Source organism: Thalassophryne amazonica, chromosome 6, assembly GCF_902500255.1.
Source record: "Thalassophryne amazonica chromosome 6, fThaAma1.1, whole genome shotgun sequence".
NCBI classification, from domain to species: Eukaryota; Metazoa; Chordata; class Actinopteri; order Batrachoidiformes; family Batrachoididae; genus Thalassophryne; species Thalassophryne amazonica.
In genome coordinates this window covers 63,042,017-63,062,809 of record NC_047108.1, presented here as the reverse complement: position 1 = coordinate 63,062,809, position 20,793 = coordinate 63,042,017, and the positions used below count along the sequence as shown (strand labels likewise).

At 39.4% G+C, this 20,793-nt stretch overlaps 3 protein-coding genes across 3 annotated transcripts in view; 1 reads left to right on the top strand and 2 right to left on the bottom strand.

The window, feature by feature from the left end:
* Nucleotides 1-396: 396 nt before the first annotated feature.
* On the bottom strand, nt 397-2,755 carry c6h1orf194 (chromosome 6 C1orf194 homolog). Its single transcript, XM_034171590.1, has 4 exons — nt 2,593-2,755; nt 802-918; nt 603-718; nt 397-502 (listed from the first exon to the last, which is right to left on the bottom strand). The coding sequence occupies exons 1-4, from the start codon at nt 2,665-2,667 to the stop codon at nt 397-399; spliced, it is 414 nt and encodes a 137-aa protein (XP_034027481.1). The 5' UTR covers nt 2,668-2,755.
* Nucleotides 2,756-4,710: 1,955 nt separating this feature from the next.
* On the bottom strand, nt 4,711-5,306 carry si:dkey-111e8.4 (uncharacterized protein LOC793802 homolog). The gene is made up of 2 exons (XM_034171589.1): nt 5,170-5,306; nt 4,711-5,017 (listed from the first exon to the last, which is right to left on the bottom strand). Exons 1-2 carry the CDS (start codon nt 5,280-5,282, stop codon nt 4,711-4,713), a joined length of 420 nt encoding a protein of 139 aa, XP_034027480.1. The 5' UTR covers nt 5,283-5,306.
* Nucleotides 5,307-11,384: 6,078 nt separating this feature from the next.
* The window catches only part of elapor1 (endosome-lysosome associated apoptosis and autophagy regulator 1), a 62,333-nt gene continuing 52,924 nt past the window's right edge, over nt 11,385-20,793 (top strand). The window contains exons 1-2 of the mRNA XM_034172295.1: nt 11,385-11,516; nt 18,306-18,426. Coding sequence (XP_034028186.1) covers nt 11,430-11,516; nt 18,306-18,426 — 208 coding nt within the window. The 5' untranslated portion in view covers nt 11,385-11,429. The remainder of the gene's footprint in view (nt 11,517-18,305; nt 18,427-20,793) is intronic.

The following is a 20,793-nucleotide window of genomic DNA, read 5'->3' as shown; positions in this document are numbered from 1 at the left end:
ATTAGGAAATAATGCTGAATTTATGTAGGAATGATGTGCAGTTTTAAGCAGGAACGAGACGATAATCAGTGAAATACTGCCAAAACGCTCCGAAATAATGCATGCGCAGTGAAGGCAGGGCAGACCGAGTTTTAGGGGGGACTGTTTGTTCTGTGACACCAGCACTCAAGTATTTGCTCTTGTTTTTCTTAAGTCGAACAACTTTCACCATTACTGTTAGTTTTGTTTACTCAATTAAGATGAGAACCATAAACATGCAGTGAAAGGAGTACTTTATTTCAAGCTTTGTGATGCTGTCTGAATATTTGGGACATGCCTTGCCCCAGATAGGCTGAAGGATAGTATTTTATAAGATATTTATTGCAGCAATACAGCAAGTACAATTTCTTCATTCTTTCACTTAATGTTGTAAATGGAGCGCCTTTGTGGGTCAACGTACACTCTGATGTCTTTCGTCAGTTTGTTTTCATGGATGGTTTGCATCTCAGAGTTCTGCAGTGCCCTGTAAATAAATGATAGCTTTTTATGGTTGAAGCATGGCCCAAGAATGTACAGTGGAGGTGTATTGTTCATGTATGAAGTTAACATTAGCAATCACTCACATACAGTCTTTATACAAAGTCTCCTTCTGGTATAATATCTGGTTCTTGCTCTGGAAGACATCCTTGTGGTGGTCGTAAGTGGATTTTAGGTGGAAGTCGAGACTGTCACTTGGAAGCTGAGGAAGGGAGAAGTGCTTATAATCATCTTGCAATGTTGCGGTTTCCAAATATATTGAAATTATGCCTCTTGGAGCATTACCTGTTGCTTATCATACATAACACTCCGCTGGCAGCTGGCAAATGTAGCCGCATCATGGAGCCGATTCCACGGTTGCTCAGTTTGGGCAATGTGGGTTGGTGTATCAAATGTTTTTTTCTATTTGGCAGAGAAGGAGAAAAACATTACTTAAAATTTAAAAGAGATGATTGAGCATTTGAATAAAACTGCAGCACAAGTTGAGAGATCTGTGAGCGAGCTCACAAAACCATAACCCCTGCTCTGCCATCATAGTTGCTTGCATGCGTTATGTGTTGGTTAGTAGGTCATTCATTCATTCATTCATTTTCTGCTTCTGGGTCAGGTTCGCTGTGGCAGGAGACTAAGCATAAGGCAACATGATCTCTTCAAGTATATGGATGTGTAAGGTCACATCCGGTTCTTCTCACATCCGGGCCATAGAATACTTGGACGAGAAAACAGATTACAACCCCAATTCCAATGAAGTTGTGATGTTGTGTAAAATGTAAATAAAAACAGAATACAAATAATGATTTTCAAATCCTCTTCAACTTATATTCAATTGAATACACCACAAAGACAATATATTTAATGTTCAAACTGATAAACTTTGTTTTTGTGCAAATATTTGCTCATTTTGAAATGGATGCCTGCAACACATTTCAAAAAAGCTGGGACAGTGTTATGTTTACTGCTGTGTTACATTACCTTGGGTTGGTTGGCTCACGGTAAGATTTATTATTGACAATTCCGATGGCATTCTTTTGCAATAGTCAGAATGAAGAAGTGTTCGTTTACAGATGTCCTGAGTTTCGGCTCCAATTGTAAGCTCAGAATGTTGAAGTTGGAAGCAAACTCAGAAGACTACAAGATTGACGGGGGACAGACTTAAAAAACAGATGCTGTATTAAAAAGATACCCATACTTGAACAACAGAGTCACCACCATTTACAGTGCTGGGATCTTGAAAACAGACGTCACATGCACCGCTGCTAACTAGAGGCCTGACCTCTGGGCTCGCCTACATATTAAGCCTGCACTCGGCCAACCTCCAAGTGAGCGGGCCTTCCCTGCTGGGTGGATCAGTGGAGCTATGTGATTGGGTGAAAAAGTGTTGCGTTTGGCCTTATGTGCGAGTGACATGTTCGCGTTGTTCATCTGAACGGTATGTGTTCAAGACCTTATGATGTATGTTTGTGTCAGCATTAGCACAGAACAGAATATTTCATGATGCCCGTCTGCCCCAGATGGAGACATGTAGCTAGACCTTAAGTTTTATCAGGCATGTATCATCAAGTTGGTCCGAGGACAAGCATCATGGAATTTTCTGCCTAACAGATGTATTCAAACTGAGCCATGATTCCTGGTATGCGAAAAAAGGGTTGAACATATCAAGAAGGGACATGGGTGGGGCCCATGGCTCACTAGGATTTGACATAAATTACTGAATAAGAGTAAAATACTACATAAACTAGCTAGAACTGTCTACATGATTTTTTTTTTCCCTTTCAATACTGTAGATAATGTTAACTTGGATTTTACATTGGACAGTGAAAATCAATATACCTGTTTTTTTGCTCACTTTTTTTAGACACAGTGCTAATATTTTGAACATAACTGTATTTTGGTGTCTGGAGTCATTTTATACCTGCTGGCCAGGGCTATGTATCTTATAAATGTTGGTCTTACGCAATCAGCGTTTGATGGACAGGCTAACATGTAAAAGAACATTATCAATCTGTGTTTTATTTTTTTTACCAACAGTGTTCAGTCTGACTTGTCGTAAATTTTCCCAGAAAGAAATAGACTCACCTGCTGCGGCCTGAACCCACTCAGAGTGAAACCATTCTCAAACTTTGGACTGGGGAAAGGATCACGGTTTGACATTTTCAGCGACGGCACAAAGCACAACAGGAAAAATGACCCATTTGCCTCTAAATTTGTTGAGGTCAGGCTCAGTCCTCTGCAGCCAAAGGATGTTTACAACCCGGTTTCCAGGGAACTAAGAACTTCCTTTAGAGTTTTTCCACAATAAAAGTATCCTTGATTAAAGAATGCCTACAGTTAGATACTCTAGTGGGAGACTTCCACAAGAATTGGACACAGCAAAAACAAAAAAATGTGAATATTGTTAGCCACTGGGCTAGAACAATTCATAGTCATCCAAAATAAAAATAAATTTAGCTCACGACAGATTTTTAATTTTCTTAAATTCATTTTTTTTAATTCTGAAAAATGCTAGTGCCTCATATGTAATGTCTAACCTCAAGAAGCTCTGCCCTCCAGCTGTGACTGACAGACACACCACCTCTCTGCAGAGAAGTGAAACAGTCTTTATTGTGGTTCGCCAAACTACTTCTGCAGAAGGATGACATGATCTGGCCGATCTCCCGTGTCCAGGCCTTTAACTTTTGCAGTGTTGATATTTGTGTCTTGGTGGCTTCCCTCACCAATTGTCTTCATGCATAGCCCTGCTTGGTGTGACTGGAGTCGCTACTGCTTCTTTCTTACAACGCCACACTTTAACTGATAGTCTTTCCTACAGAATTTTATTTTATTCAGTGTGCTCTAGACTCTGTGCACGCTCAGCCAGAACTTCAGTGAACATTCACAGAAAACATAAATTTTCCTTGTTTGTTTGTGCTGGTGTATTTCTGTTGAATTTAGACAAAAATAATCAAACTAGTAAAAATCATAAAAATACCAAAACAACTTCATGTTTGAAGCAACTGGATGACAAAATCAGCAGCCATCTTGCACTGATCTGCTCATCTGGTCATTCAACCGAGTCCAGACATATTTACTGCACAGCACCTGTTTGTTCTTCTGAATAATTGATGTGAATGAAGTCCAAGACATATTCAGTGACTTGGAAATGTTCATGTATCCATTTCCTTAATTGTTGATGGAAAACTGGCTGTAAGTCAAGATTTGTTTGAATAATGATGCTTCTGTTTGTTTTGTGTGGCACGGTGGCTTATTGGTTAGTCACTATTGCCTCACAATAAGTTGGTCAGGGGATCGTGTCCCACCTGGTCTTTTTTGTGTGGAGTTTGTGTGGGCTTCCACTGGGTCCTTCCACTTCTAAAGACATGCAGGATCGGTATACATGTGTTTGTGTGTCTGTATGTGGCCTTGCGACAGACTGGTGTACCCTGCTCAACACCCTATGACTGCTGGGATAGGCTCCAGCAGTCCTTGTCAAGTATTCTCTGGAATAATATTTGAAACAAATATTTCAAAGGTTTCATGAACAGTGTTTGGAGTTTACAGTGAGTAATTTGCAGTACCAAAGAAAAGTTTTATCATCTCAAATCACACCTTTAATCCATCATTTAATTCCACTTTTACTTTCCTGTTCAGTTGTATATTTCGTCCTGTATTTGGTAACATAGTGGTCATTAAATTTCTTCTCTGTTTCTGTCTTAAGTTGTCAGCTGACCTAAAGGTCAGAGCCACTCCAGGAAGTGACAGACATGTCTATAGGATGTTGAGGAAAAGTAAAGTTGTTTTTTTGATTGATCTGGTGCATCAACCTTCATCAGATTCTGATCATTTTGTCCTTGTTATATGCCCTTTTAAGGTGGAGAAAGACATGATGATCAAATGTATTGTTTTTGAGTAATTGTCTGCACAACCTGGCTGAGACAGACTAACCCACTCATCTTCATTTATGTTGTCTGGGCTTTACGCTGTCGACAGGGTAGGAAACACTCACATATTCTTCAGTGTTAATACAACAGTGACAAACCACAGCTTTTAGTGCGAATTTCAAATGTTTTATTATCCAGAAAAATGTTAAAATGTAAAAAAAAAAAAAAAATAGAAAAGATTTGTTTCAGCTCTTCAATTTGGGCAACTTATTTTTGAAGAAAAAAGACAAAACATATCTTGTTACAAAACTATTATAACAGAGCTTTTCTTTCATGTTTATATTTCTATCCACACTGCCGGTGCTAAGGAATAAGTCTCTGGAGACTGAAGTTCTTCAGGTTCTGCCTCTCCCTCTAGTTCTGGTTCTTCACCAGGATCAGGTTCCATTTCAGGGTCAGGTTCTTCTTCAGTATCAGATTCCACTTTTGGATCAGTTTCTGCTCCAGTTCCTGGTTCTCCTTCCTCCATCTCATTGATCTGATCCATCAGGCGCTGCAGCAGCTCATCTGCATGGTCCTGCCTGGTTCTGATGATCAGGGTGCTGCCGGGTTTCCCAGTTGAGATCTGGATTTCTACCAAGTCTCTGTTGGAGTAGAATACACAGGAATTAGAGCAAAACTGAACCAGCTGGTGTCGACCCATTTCTCTCTCTCTCTCTCACACACACACACACACACATATAACGATGTTAATTTATAAGATGATTAATTTTTTCAATAAGAACTGACTGCTTACCTTCTGCTGCTGTGTCCAATGAGCCAACAGAGAACCAGCAGAAACAGCAGAACCAGCACCAGAACCACAACGGCCACAATAAACATGTCAGAGGTCATCCACTCAGTTGTCATGTCTGATATTGAAACAGTAGAAGGCAGCACCGAGTTTCAGTTCCCAACAATAAAACACCTGTTTGACAGTCACATTTTATGATGAAAATAAATTTTCATGATGTTGTTTCCACAAATGTAAACATAAAACCAGAGACAATGACAGAAATAAAGTTAAAATCATACTTATGTTCTCTGTCACCACTTAGCAGCTGCTTTAAGAATTATTTAACTCCGCCTCCATGTATGACACAAAATATAAAAATGATCATCTGACATTTGTCTGTAAGAGGTAAATGTTAAATTACTGAAAGCTAACTCCTAGCAAGCTGGTGTAAGAGGGAAACAATTCATGCAAATAAAGTGCAGAGTAAAATGTAATGATTTACTGTTCATGATCATTATTAAATGTTACTTCAGTGATTCTTACTGGAGCTTGTTTTCAAAATGCAGCACAAGATGAACTGAAAAATAATTTACTGAGGTTGGTAGAACTAAGTGCTTTATGACACATGAGTAAGAGTCATAGAAACTTAGTGATGATGACATCACAAAGAACTTCTGAAGCAGTCAAACTCTGTGTCAAACCCCCTCCCCCCGCCTCCCAAAAGAAAAGGTTCATGATGTGATGTCTCATTTAAGGGCTCGCATTGTGAAAATAGTACAAAATTAAGTCATGCATGATAACACAAGTTAGCCAAAGCTCAGATATGAAGCAAGTTTACAATATTACGTATATTTAGGAGTGACTGACGTATATTTGTCTTTTAACGCACTTTGACACGTTGGTTTTTTTAGTGTTTCTGCTTTTAACTGTGGTTTATTTATTTATTTATTTTAACTTGCCTGTTCTTGTTGTGTACAGTGCTTTGGATGTTGGTATGCATTTTAATGTGCTTTATAAATAAATTGAGATTGAGAAGTTTACAATATTACAGTCAATCGTCACATCACTGATCATATATCCACCTGGCACATGTTAATATTAGACAGCTGAGATCTGCTCCAAGTGAGCCTGTGACTCTTAATTAAGATAAGTGGGTATCAAACATAAATGAATGAATATCTTAATGATAATAAGTGCCTGAGTGTGATTTATACTTTATGCAGACACCGTTTGTACGATTCCAAACACAAAAAGAGGTTATTCTGTGAAACATATTTTTAACCTAAGATGACTGGATTTTTATGGTAAAGCTCCTAAAACTGCCACATTCTGTGGTGATGCATTTAGAAACTGCTGCTCAAAGTAAAGTTGAGGCTCCTCCCACTTTAAAGTCATGCAGGTCCAGTGACTTGGTGACTTTAAATTGATGGAGGTGTGAGTGTGTTTGTGTGTTTTTGTGTCATCCTGTGACAGACTGGCAGCCTGTCCAGGGTGTACACCGCCTCCCACCCGCTGACTGCTGGGACAGGCTCCAACCACCCTCCTGTCATCATTAACTGGAATAAGTGTGTTCAGAAAATGGATGGATTTATTTGAACCCTTATTTAACAAGGTTAGTCCCATTGAGATCGAGACCTCTTTTGCACAGGAGACCTGAATAACTGTAAAGTTTCCAATTCACCAAACCTACATGTCTTTAAATATTGGAGGAAACCGGAGCACCCGGAGGACGCAAACACGGAGGGATGAATCTATAGAGCTGATTTAACACCATTTTGAACTCTTAGGTGCTGTTTTAAGAACAATTATGTAACTCCTGCTCCTTCATATGGATCTATGACATGTACAAATATTAAAAAATTCATCTATTTGTCTGCAAGAGGTAAATGTTACTTTCTTGAAAGCTAACTGCTAGCAGCTAGCTGCAGTAGCAGCGAAACCAATTAAGGTAAAACAAACAAACAACAAAACAAACAAGCAGATAACAAATAACTAGTAATATGTAATGACTTTAATAATTATTATGTTATGTTAATTCAGTGGTTCTTACCTGGAGCTTCTTTTCAAAGTGCAGCACTAAATGAACTGAAAGAGAAATTACTGTTACACACAGATTGTTGAGGTGGGAGGAGCTAAATGCTTTATGACATGTGAGAGAGTGTTTGCGTGTTTACACCCAGTTTCTAGGGAACTAAGAACTTCCTTTATGGTTTTTGAAAGTTAAATCAACTCTACCTTACAAACTTAAGTTCAAACAACTTAATTCATTCAGGTTTTTTGTAACTCTTTTTTCAGTGTAGGCATATAGGTACATACGAGGGCTGTCCATAAAGTATAGGTCCTTTTTATTTTTTTCAAAAACTATATGGATTTCATTCATATGTTTTTACGTCAGACATGCTTGAACCCTCGTGCGCATGCGTGAGTTTTTCCACGCCTGTCGGTGACGTCATTCGCCTGTGAGCAGTCCTTGTGGGAGGAGTCGTCAAGCCCCTCGTCGGAATTCCTTTGTCTGAGAAGTTGCTGAGAGACTGGCGCTTTGTTTGATCAGAATTTTTTCTAAACCTGTCAGACACATCGAAGTGGACACGGTTCGAAAAATTAAGCTGGTTTTCGGTGAAAATTTTAACGGCTGATGAGAGATTTTGAGGTGATTCTGTCGCTTTAAGGACTTCCCACGGAAGTTAAATCAGTTTTAAGCAGAAATGAGGCAATACTCAGTGACGCGCAGTGAACGCATCAGCTAGTGGCCATGTAGCCGCGGCACTCTGCTTCCTTCATCTTTTATGATGAAATAATGCTGAATTTATGTGGAAATGATTATTTTACAAAAGCTTCAGATATTTGTCGCTGACATAGATGATGACTGGAGTACAGTTTTAAGCAGAATCAAGGTAATAATCTGTGAGCTGCAGCTAATGACGCATGTGCAGTGAAGGCATTGCAGTCTGACTTTTAGCAGGGACCATTCGGTCGATGACATTGGATCCAGATTCTAGGCTTTGAAGGATTACTGTTAGCAGGATTATGTCAAAACTACTGCACAGATTTTGACTAAATTTGCACCATGGAAGACGCCACTGAATTTTGGAGGTGATCCGGATCGGGATTCTGGCTCAGGATTTCACTTTATATTCAGTGGAGTGAGTCTTCCATGGCCTAATATGTACCTGTGGTGAAAGTTTCGTCAAAATCTGTGCAGTAGTTTTGAAGTAATCCTGCTAAAAGACAGACAGACAAATAAACAAACTCCGATGATTTTATTACGTTCTTGCGGATGTAATTATATCTAGTTAGAAACAGACATGTTGCCTCACTGTGACAAAACCTGCAAAAGACACGACAGGTATTTATTTCCAAGTAATCTTGCATTATGAGAAGATTTGGTAAACCGTGCGCTCTTTAAGGAGTGCATCTTCAGAGAGTGCACTGATCTGCTTGGCTCCTGATGTACTGACAACCCCCTGCTCCTCCTGAGTGGTGACCATGAACGGCACCGCCGTGGTGGGTTTAGAACATGTGGGATTTAACAACAGCTGATACTTATTGATGTGCATACAAACAGCATGCGGCTGCTTGATCAGTATTTAAATTTTTGTGCTTATACACATACTAAATTTTGTTCATACAACAGAATTTAGAACCTTTTCTACACACAGTTCAATAACTGAGTTGCCTGGAGTGTAAATGGGAATTCTGTGTTAAATTACTCATTAAGGCCTGGATTAAACCGACTGTCAGCTGTGACCTTGTAGCACATTTTCCACAGGCAAACAACCAATCAGAAATTAAGCAGTCAGAACAATTAATCCACCATAACATCAGTTTAACAGTAAATGACCAAATAGCATGCTCACTGGAAGAAGTCCTGGGCTTCGCTAACATTCCCCAGGAACTTGGTTTGGGTTACGGTTAGAGTGCATGTCGGGTTTGTGTTATTATTTTTTCAATTTTTCACACTAATATATCAAAACAAGTCACATCCAGACCTACTGGCTGTACACACCATGTGTATTTTATCCTCTTTGTATTTCTGGGTGATTAATGTGGTCATATGCAGTGGGCTGCTGAACTGATTTGACTGGTAATCTGTGGTTTAAAAATTAGTCAGTCAACATTTGAACATGTTGTTTTCTGTTTTTATACCTACGTTAATACACACATTTGTTGTTATATGTATTTGTTAATACCATTATTGTAGGGTTTAACTACACTATTATACTTTATACACAGTTACCGGTTTTGTTGATCTTGTTAGCTAGCTAAGTACAGTTGGCTTATTAACGGCTAATTTAACGTTAGCTCCTCTAACTATAGTTAGCTTATTTTTGTTATTTACATAATTTTTTTTTACATGGTGTAGATTTTTTTTATTATTTTTCAGTTTATGGGTTCTTTAATAGATATCAACATGTAGTACCTAGTTTGAGGTTTTCTTTTTATAGCACAAAGATGATGTATTTTGTCTTCCTATAGTAAGCTAACATGTTTTAGTTTAGACAGATACCTAACATATTACATCATAGCTTCTGTTTCTATAATAATATAGCCATATTTAAAGCTTAGCCTACTAGCTATAATTTAATTTTACTACTAGTCTCTAGACTAAGTATACGTCTTCTTCTGTATTAATGTTTTAGTATTAGGTTTTAGAAGCTTACTCCTATAATATTATATAATAACCGTATTTCTTGTATACATTGTTTATTACCCTTATTTTGTAAATATCACTTATATACATGAATTCTATTTTCTTATTATATGTCTTATGATATATTATTATGATATGTCCATTTTCTTGAGCCACTTGGGTGGGTAGGGAGAGTTCCCATGGGATAAAAAAAGCTTTTCAACCTACTATCCCTGGTTCTCAAGGCCAGGCACCTAAGTGGCTCTACTTAACTCTATTCTACTCTTCTATTCTACTCTTCCTTTTTTAGATATTTGGATATAACTTAGTATACACTAGTAGAGTTCTACCTTAGAAATGGAATTTATTCTAGAAGACATACCTTACTGAATTTTCATGTTACCCAATACCTAGACTGATGAAAAGTTAATCACATGATTTGTGACATACCAACATTTGACTTGGTTTTGAAATTATCATGTCTGAAAGAATGTGGATTCACTCACTCGCTCACTGACATTACTGGCATACAAGCCACGCAAGGCACATGGAATGCCTCCCTCAAATCAGGTGTAAACTTTAGGTCCGTTTCACCCCTGGAAACCCAGCTAGAATACTTGCCAGATGTTGCAAACATTTACAGGAATGGCCCTGTAGTTAGCCTTCTGAGCTGTGGTGTTATGGTTTGCCCCTTTCTGGGCCTGTGTCTTGGTTTCATCGCCAGTGTGTGTCCATTTTCACCCTCATGTTTCTTCTGTCTGGTCCCAGTTCTTGATGGTCTGTTTTTTATACTTTAGCCATGTGTTGGGTTTTGTTCTACTTTTGTTTCAGCCTTTAGTTTCTTGATCTCTTTTCAGTTCTTACCTTTTGTTTCCTGGTTTTATTGTTTGCTCTTTTTCGTGTTATTTGATTAGGCTGTTGGGTTTGTTTATTTTTGCTTTTGGTATTTTATTTTGAGCACTGTCGGGTGGTGTTTCAGTCACGGCTTCTTGCCTCTGCTCCTGTCTGTCATGCTCCATCTGTCGCTACCTACCCTCTTGTCTCCTGTTTTCTTCTCGTTTGTCCACGCCCCCTTCCTAAACATTCTCCACACCTGTCTCACATCACGCCCTGATTACCCGTCGTGTATTTAAGCCTTGTGTATTGTTTGTTTGCTGGCAGTTTGTTGTGCTTTGGGCTTTGTAGACTCACTAGTTTCATGCAGCTACATATGAGTGACCTAACATATCTGCTTCTGCTCTTGCTGTCGTTTTACTAAAGTGGCTCTGCGTTTGCTGCATGTTGTCATTTCCTCCTGCTTGTGTGAACAACCAGTCAGTTAAGCTCTGCTCACTGCTTTTCAGTAACTTGAAAATCACCTTTCAGGGCAGTCCCTGCAGCGGAGACGCACAGAGGTGTCAGAAAATGACTGATTTCCTGGGAAGGGAAAAGGCTTTTTGTTAAACTAATTACAATAATGTTACTTCCTGCAGACTGTGAACAAGAAGCACCCTCACAGTGATGATTCAGAATAAAATCACCATCAGAACCAAACAGCCAATCAGATCTGTGTTTATTCACCTTCACCATGAAGCCACGCCTCCCACATGCACCTGAGGGTGCAGGTGGAGCCTCTGCTCCTTGGTCACCTCAGAAGTGACAGAAAGCAACCATGCAGCGAGGCCTTTTCCACCTGCACCGCTTTTTACTGTGGCTGCTTTTTGCTCAGACGTATGCAGATTTGCCGCTGTGCAAAGAGGTGAGCTGAATTAAACATGTTACTCTGAACAGAGTGTTGTTGCATATCAAGCTTTTATTACTGCTAATTAAGGGACTGAGCTGCATAAAGACAGTCATATGGCCGGTCATAAAGAATTTAGATTGTGAGAATGGAAGTAACAGTTAGCCTGCTGTACTTTAATATGTGTGTTGGCCAAAATTCAACTCATTTTATACAGAATTTCTGATCTTTAAAACAGCTTTCAGACATCTTGTATTATTATGTCCTAATGACCTGATATTTATATGGTCAATAAAGTTAGAGATCAGCAAAAATGCAATTTTGTCCTTAGACTGAACTTTTAACATATGGCAGCAGAGTTTTAAACAACCAGATCCAAGTTATTTAAAGTGTTCAGTCAAATCTTAAGTTAAAATCTGAAATTATACTCGAGGAGATAACAGAAAAGTTATGAATGTGCCTCCTCGACATCAGAAAACCCCCCCCAAAAAACATGAGTTTATCATCCTTAACATCAGAAAAAAAGTGGTGATGGCAGGCAGACTTGTATTTATTTTTTCCTAGGAACAGGTACCTGCGTCATTTCAAACCTGAAATGAGACACATACAGCACCTGCACACCAAGTGAGGAACTGAAAATATCAGATATTTTTAAAATAAATCTTGTTTTCATGTTGAATACAGTTGCTAGTAGCGTGATAAACGTGTACAGACCCACTGACTGTGTGGTTGTCAGTGACCGTCGTCTTTGGCCAAAGCATAGTCGCCACCTAGCACACAGCTGTACCGCCGTCAAAGAAATTCGGCAAAATAAAAAAAAATAATAAAATAATAATAATAATAAATAATAATAATAAAAAAAGATGCAAGCCAATTTCAGCATGTGGGCGGGGATGATAAACTAGTGTGTGTGTGTATGTATATGTATATATATATATATATATATATATATATACTGAAAAACTTTTGACACTGAAAAATTCCTGCACTTTTACGCGGTAAGCAATTTGCTTTGTGTAAATTCCTTAAACAAGATGGCGGACCAAGCTACTGTTACTGGCTGGTTCAGCCAATCACAATGTTTTCTTTTGTCACACCACAAAGTAAAATGATACATTTTTCAACATACAAAAGTATTTTCCTCATCACTAAGCTCATGATGAGCTCCTTTAAATCATTAGGTGGGTTTCCATTAAACTTCCAAGTTGTGCAATTTGAAGTAGTGAATTGAAAATATGCTCAATGAAAATGGGTATTTTGAGACCCCCTCCACAAATATTGCAAAAAAAGTTTTTAGGCTTGCAGAAGATGGTTTATTCAAGTTATTTGAAAGAGCATTATTTTGAAAAACTACAATGGACACTTATTGTGCTATTAAAGCACATATAACGTACAGATGGGCAGCATGTTTGCTTAGCGGTTAGCACTCTTGCTTCACAGCAAGAAGGTCATGGGATGGCTTCCCACCTGGACCTTTCTGTGTGGAGTTTGCATGTTCCTCCCATGTTTGCGTGTGTTACCTCTGTGTGATTCGTCTTCCTCCCACTTCCAAAGGCATGCAGCTTAGGTGAACTGGAAGCGATTCCACGACCTTCTTGCTGTGAGGCTACATTGCTAACCACCAAGCCACCATGCCTCTCCTGTCTGTCACCATGATTAATGGAATTGCAGTTCTCACAAGAACCACGCTGGAATGACATCGCGAGATGGCAAAACTCAGCAGTCACACGCCATCACTCAATGGAAATGCTATCAGTTTGCTGTAGTCTTTTGTTGACTTTCTGAAAATGTTGCTTAACTTTTATGCAAATCTGTAATGGAAATGGTTCTGTCCAGAGCATGCTGCACTCAAAAACTGACTATACACAACGTGTACAAGTGAGGGAAGCCACCAAGACACCCATGTCAGCTGTAAAGGGGTTACATACAAACTTCAGTAACTGGAACCTGGTTCACCACCAGTCACAGTTTCACGGCGGAATACCACAAAGAAAGACTCGTAAAAGAAAACATTAAATCTAGGCTGACAAGCTCATTATAAGATATATGTAATTTCAACTGCACTTGCTCCTAATTTCCATCATGCATACAATGAAGCGACAAGCGTCCAGGCAGATTGGTAGCATATTAAAATAGCGAAATAAGTTTTTTCCCCCTGTTGATTGAGTGAATCAATGTGAGACAAATTTTAATCTGTGTATCTTCAGTATGTTCCCTTTTAATCTGTAGATGTAGAAGGTGTCAGCATTGATTGTTTTTTTTTTAATTATCTTGTTCACAGACTGGATGGAAGAAACCCATTAATTCATAGTGCTTTTTGCAGTGTACATGCCTCTTACCCAAGCCTAGGCATAAATAGTTTGAGGAAGGGTTTCAAACAAATGAAAAAATGTTTTATTAAAAAAACAGTCGTGTTTGTCAGAACAGAACTCGTGAAGTACTCTGGCCTTTCTTTCTGTGTGTGTAAGGAGCATGTGTTCCTCACTTGAACATGTCGATGACATCAGATATTTATTCCTTATAGTTTACTTTTGAGACTTTCCCTCTAAATTTTGTTGTCGTTTTGCACAGCACTGTTTGCTAATACCGGGTGACCTTTTGGCTTTCAGTTTGAAGCGGTTGTTTTGGGAAGGAATGTTCTGTGAGCAGGTGCGTTTGTTTCGTTGGCCTTCGGGTTGATCGCGAGGAGAGTCGGTCATGCTGTCCTGTTGCTGTGGTTACCTCATGTTTGTTCAATAAAAAGAGGAGACGATGGGGCTGGAACACATGTCCACTTTGATGCATTTTTACATCAGATCCTGGCACACAGTTGTGAGCAGCGTGATAGTAATCACATCCCTACCGGTGTTAATGATTAACTCCAGGCGGCTGAGCTGGTGCAGACCTTCCTTCAAACACTTAGTGCTGCTTACTGTTGACAAACTCATGACTTGTTTCTCACAGACTGGCGTCAGACAAATATCCTTTAAGGTCGACGTGTTGCATCCTAATGCGGTTGTTCTGGACGGGGCGCTGTCAGCATGTCAAGCTGAGCTCCTGCTGTTTGTGTTAAATGGAAAACCCTTGAGACAACACGGGAGGTAAATGTTGACAAAAAGCTTGGGGGAATCAGCGTCCCCGCCTCCCACCTCCCTTCTCTTACTAGCTGAGTAAATAAAGCGTGAGCACATCCTTGAGCACGAATAAAGTAACAGGTGAAACAGCCTTCTTGGTAAATATTAGTTTAAGCCTTTATTTGTGAAGGAAGCTGGTCTGCTTTTGAGAAAAAAATGAATGAATAAATAAATAAATAGAATAAAATAAAAAGTAAGAAAGCATAAAATTGTCATGTTTTGGCCCTGGACTTGCTCAGAATAAGGTTTTGTCCCCCAGTCTTTGCCTGTTTCCCTGTCTTGGTCCTTCTGAGTGTTTATTTTCTGTTTCTTACACTTTAGTCTTTATTATCTGTTACACTTCTGCCGTGTTAAGTTCTGTTCTAGTTTAGTCTCTTGCTTTTTATTTTAGTCTTTCTGTGTTATGAAGTTAGGTTCTGAGGATTATCTGTTACACTTCAGCCACTTATTGAGTTCTGTTCTAGTTTAGTCTTTGTCTTTTATTTTCTGGTTATTCAGTCACTCTGTTTTGAGCACATTAGTCCCTCAGGTTTTTCTGTACACTCCGGCCACATGTTGAGTTCTCCTCTAGTTTAGATCCAGCTGTTAATTTTCTGTTTCTGCTTTTTCATTTGTTTGTTCTGTTTCCCTCACGTTTGTATTTTAGGTATCATTATTTCCTAACTGTTTAACATTTGTTCTGTCACTGTCACATTCCTCGTTTTGCTGCTTTTGTCTGACACGCCCACCTGTCACTCCACTTGTCTCGTCCAGTCACGCCTTCTTCCCTGCACCTGCATCTCATCACACCCTGAGTTGCATCTGCTTTTAAACCCCTTATTCTTCACAGCTCACTGCTAGTTTGTTGTGCATTCTGCCTCGTTCCAAGCCTCTTTTATCCTGCCTTAGACTGTTTTTTTTTGTTGTTGTTTTTTTTTTTGCCGTTCTTGACCTCTGCTTGTCCTTGACCACATTTTTGCCTGAGCCAGTAATCCTGCTTCTCCGTGCCTGAACCCAGCCTGTTTTTTGACTCCATTTTTGCCACCTCCTATGTACCTGTTTGCCCGTATTGGAACTCTGCTTGTTTACTGACCACGCCTCCACCTTACGACCGTCTGTACCGCCACCAGTCTGATTGTCATCCTGTGCACTGACCTAAGCCTGTTTCTGATAAAACCTTTACCTTATCCTCCATCTGAGTCATGAGTCTGCATTGGTGTCCACCTGCCTGCCGCACCACATCACCACAGTTCTTGACAAAAATAAAAAGAAAGAAAGAAAGCAAAAAATCCAAGGTCTAAAACAATCCAAACACATCTGTCTTTTTCATACACTTTCTGGCTTGTGTAAATTTAAACAGGAATGCTGACATTTTTCAACATGGGGCCCATTTTGGTGTGTTTTTGGGGTCATCTCACTGGGGACAAAAGTGATGTTAATCGGTCGAGTATTTCGTTTGAACGTTAAACCCGCCACAGGCTAAAAACTAGAGAGAACAGAGGCGTGTTGTCATATATCCTTAGCGCTTGAGCTGATTCTATACTTTAATTTTCAAAACAGCCATTTTGTGTTTTAAAGACCAATATGAGTGCAATGTGTAGACGTTTTTCATCCTTGTGTACAGCAGTGAGGGACGGAACAAATAGGGTGAGTTGTTTATAGATATTTAATGCATCAATCGTCACTTTGTCAATGGATTATTAACTTATTTTGTGTCTGGAATACCTGAAAATGCTACTGGTATTCATAAAACTCCTTACAGCGGTGTTACACTGCACTTACACACTGGTCTGATGCCAGTATTCTACACTCTAAGAAATAAAATGTTGAATTTAATTGATAAAGTTAAGGTAACTTTTTCCACAGAACATTGTCAATTAAGTGCAAAACAATATTGTAGGTGAAATTAATTAAATCAAATGAAACATTATTACTTAAATCCCTGAAATTAACAGTTGCAAGTATATTGAAAATAATAGTATTAATTATATTAAAAAACCCTGTTTTTCATTTCTTAGAGTGTAATTGGTTTACTCACTAATCATGTAATATGTATATGTCGCAGACATGAACGAGTGAAGCTCTTCAACATTTCACCATGTCATTTAGGTCTAGGAATGGGTATTAATAAGATTTTATTGATCGATTCCGCTTATCGATCCGATTCCTTATCGATTCCCTTATCAGTACCTCTTGTGAATTTTCTATGTACTAAAAATAGGCTTTACAGGTTTTCTATGTCAATAGCATTTTATTGAGTCTTAAATACATAAATATAAATTTGGTCACTGGATCCTTGATCTCTGGACATACATAGAAATAAACAAAATCTGTAGTTTTTGTCAAAAGCATTTCCTTTCAGACATTAATGGCATGAATGTCACTCCATACCTCTGAGCTGAGCTCAGCCAGCTGCACATCAGCATCAGTGTAATTCATAAAGAACGCAGGATGTCTCATTTTGGGAGGAAAAACACATTTAAGTCAATTGTAGTTTATTGTTTGTATTGCAACGCTTGGAAAGAGGTGTCATTTGATTTAAAACGGCACTTCGCTTTGAAGTTCTTAATTCTGGTCTGTAACGGGTCTGTAATCAACGTAGAGAAATGTTCACAAACACTCTCAAAAACAACGGCCGCTCTGAAGGACCGATAAGGGAGCTGTTAAACGAAAAGGCTATTGATGTTGGTGGATTGAATCATTTTGTGCCATTTCCGGTTTGTGCCTTCGTCTACCATAAGAGTGAGCTGCGTGGCTCTTCGCTTGTATTATTTACAGATTGTAAATATAAATGTAGAAATATTTAAATCAATAACACTGTGAAAAATGACACAATGTGCCACGACCAGATCCAAGTCCTGCCTGTGCCAGTATTTACGTTTTAACATTGAGCAGAAAACTCATGATGAGCAAGGAGAGCACCTGCAACATCTTAACATAATGTGAAACAGCAACACTTAACTACACTGTTGTACCGTCTTGATCAGAAGTGTCAGGAAGCATAGAGTAGATCTCCTGTTAGTTCACATTTCAAGCACTCCGTGATTTACTGCTGCAGGTCACAGGTGTTCTTGAGTATATTCAGTTAAATTAAATATGGACTAACATTATGTACTTTCAAAATTATCTAAATTTTCGGCAATAATTTTGTAAACAGACTTGACTATTTCATTGGTAAGCAACAAGAAAATGCCGTTCTTGAACGTTCCAGCTTGTCGACCTACTGGAGAGCTGCAGCAACATTACTGAGGTAAATATGCACACGTACCTCTGTGGCGATCCATTTAGTGCATCCCAACGCATCTAATTCCATCTTAGCCTATTCAGTGGCGACAATACATGATTTATGTTGATGTTTTTAGCGTGCCTCCTAGGCTTATACAGTTGTGAATGCCTGTTTACCCATGATGATTTTAATGTTCAAACTAAATAAAGACATGCAGGATAGGTGGATTGGAAACTTTATAATTGTCCAGGGCTCTCTTGCAAAGGCAGTCTTGACCTCAATGGGACAAACCTGGTTAAATAAAGGTTAAAAAAATACTGGGCTGATTAAAGTAATTTTAGTGAACCCAAACACATTAAATAAAAAATAGGCCCCAGGTTCAGAAATGTCAGAGTTCCCCTCTAACATACAACTTTATTGACTGTGTTTTTATTTTAATAAGAAAAAAGTCTTTGCGTGAACCTTACATCTGTGTTTTTCTCTCTGCAGTCAGATTACCATTTTGAGTACACAGAGTGTGATGTCCTTGGGTCACGATGGAGAGTAGCTATTCCCAACAAGGTCGACACGTGCACAGGCCTCCCCAATCCAGTCAAAGGCACTGAGTGCAGTGAGTATCTAACTTTTTTAATAACTCTTAATAAAGGGGTCATTTATAGTAAAACAGTTTGATATTAGACAATTTGCTTCTTCAGTTAAATATGGTTGAGTTTTATGTTGAACACCCTCAACTTCCTGCTACTCTGCTTATGAGGATGTAGAAACATCTGTGCTTGGAGCAAAATTTGGGCTACAAATGCTTTTTTTAAAATTCTGTGATGTATGTAAGGAAACTCCATATGTAAACTCCTGTCTGCTCTGAGACATGTCTGCTGAGCTGGTCTGCACTGTCTGTGACACACCTGCACATTCTGGGCAATGATGAAATGCTTCAGGAAGTGATCAGATTTATGGTTTTCAGATCAATAGTGCTCCATCAACATGACACGTTTGACAGGCATTCTTATAGAAAACACTGACTACAGACAGATTGACTGTATATGCTAATGTTAATCATTTATTACCTATTGTTAGCATATCTCAACATCAACCATAGTCAGCATCAGTCACAATTAGGTTGACCACAGACGGTGAGGAAAATAAGTATTTGAACACCCTGCGGTTTTGCAAGTTCTCCCACTTAGAAATCATGGAGGGGTCTGAAATTTTCATCTTAGGTGCATGTCCACTGTCACAGACATAATCTAAAAAAAAAAAAAAAATCCGTAAATCACAATGTATGATTTTTTTTAAATAATTTATTTGTATGTTACTGCTGCAAATAAGTATTTGATCACCTACCAACCAGCAAGAATTCTGGCTCACATAGATGTGTTAATTTTTCTTTAAGAAGCCCTCTTATTCTGCACTCTTTACCTGTATTAATTGCACCTGTTTGAACTTGTTACCTGTATAAAAGACACCTGTTCACACACTCAATCAATTACACTCCAACCTGTCCACCATAGCCAAGACCAAAGAGCTGTCTAAGGACACCAGGGACAAAACTGTAGACCTGCACAAGGCTGGGATGGACTACAGGACAACAGGCAAGCAGTTTGGTAGAAAACAACTGTTATGATTATTTGTTAGAAAGTGGAAGAAACACAAGATGACTGTCAATCTCCCTCGGTCTGGGATTCCATGCAAGATCTCACTTTGTGGTGTAAGGATGATTCTGAGAAAGCTCAGAACTACACAGGAGGACCTGGTCAATGACCTGAAGAGAGCTGGGACCACAGTCACAAAGATTACATTAGTAACACATGATGCTGTCATGGCTTAAAATCCTTCAGGGCAGCAAGGTACCCCTGCTCAAGCCAGCACATGTCCAGGCCCATTTGAAGTTCACCACTGACCATCTGGATGATCCAGAGGCGGCATGGGAGAAGGTCATGTGGTCAGATGACACCGGAATAGAGCTTTTTGGAATCAACTCCACTTACCATGTTTAGAGGATGAGAACAACCCCAACAAAACCATCCCAACCATGAAGCATGGGAGTGGAAACATCATACTCTGGGGGTGCTCTTCTGCAAATGGGACAGGACAACTGCACCGTATTGAAGGGAGGATGGATGGGGTCATGTATTGCGAGATTTTGGCAAACAACCTCCTTCCCTCAGTAAGAGCATTGAAGATGGGTCATGGCTGGGTCTTCCAGCATGACAATGACCCCAAACACACAGCCAGGGCAACTAAGGAGGGGCCCCGTAAGAAGCATTTCAAGGTCCTGGAGTGGCCTGGCCAGTCTCCAGACCTGAACCTAATAGAAAATATTTGGAGGAACCTAAAACTCCAAACCTGAAAGATTTGGAGAAGATCTGTATGGAGGAGTGGACCAAAATCCCCGCTGCAGTGTGTGAAAACCAGGTGAAAAACTACAGGAAACGTTTGACCTCTGTAACTGCAAACAAAGGCTACTGTACCAAATATTAACATTGATTTTCACAGGTGTTGAAATACTTATTTGCAGCAGTAACATACAAATAAATTATTACTAAAATCATACATTGTGTGTAGCAATATCACTATGCAACCCAGTCTCACGTTTTTTTGTGCTCCCGTAACAAAATGATTCAAATTTTCGTCACAGGGTTTTTTTTTAACTCACTATATTCTCGAAGGAATACTTCGAGGATCTCCTCAATCCCATCGTCACGTCTTCCGAAGAGGAAGCAGAGACTGGGGACTCAGAGGCGGACTCATCCATTACCCAGGCCGAAGTCACCGAGGTGGTTAGAAAGCTCCTCGGTGGCAAGGCTCCTGGGGTGGATGAAGTCCGTCCTGAGTACCTTAAGTCTCTGGATGTTGTGGAACTGTCTTGGCTAACACGCCTCTGCAGCATCGCGTGGTGATCGGGGACAGTGCCTCTGGATTGGCAGACCGGGGTGGTGGTCCCTCTGTTTAAGAACGGGGACCGGAGGGTGTGTTCCAA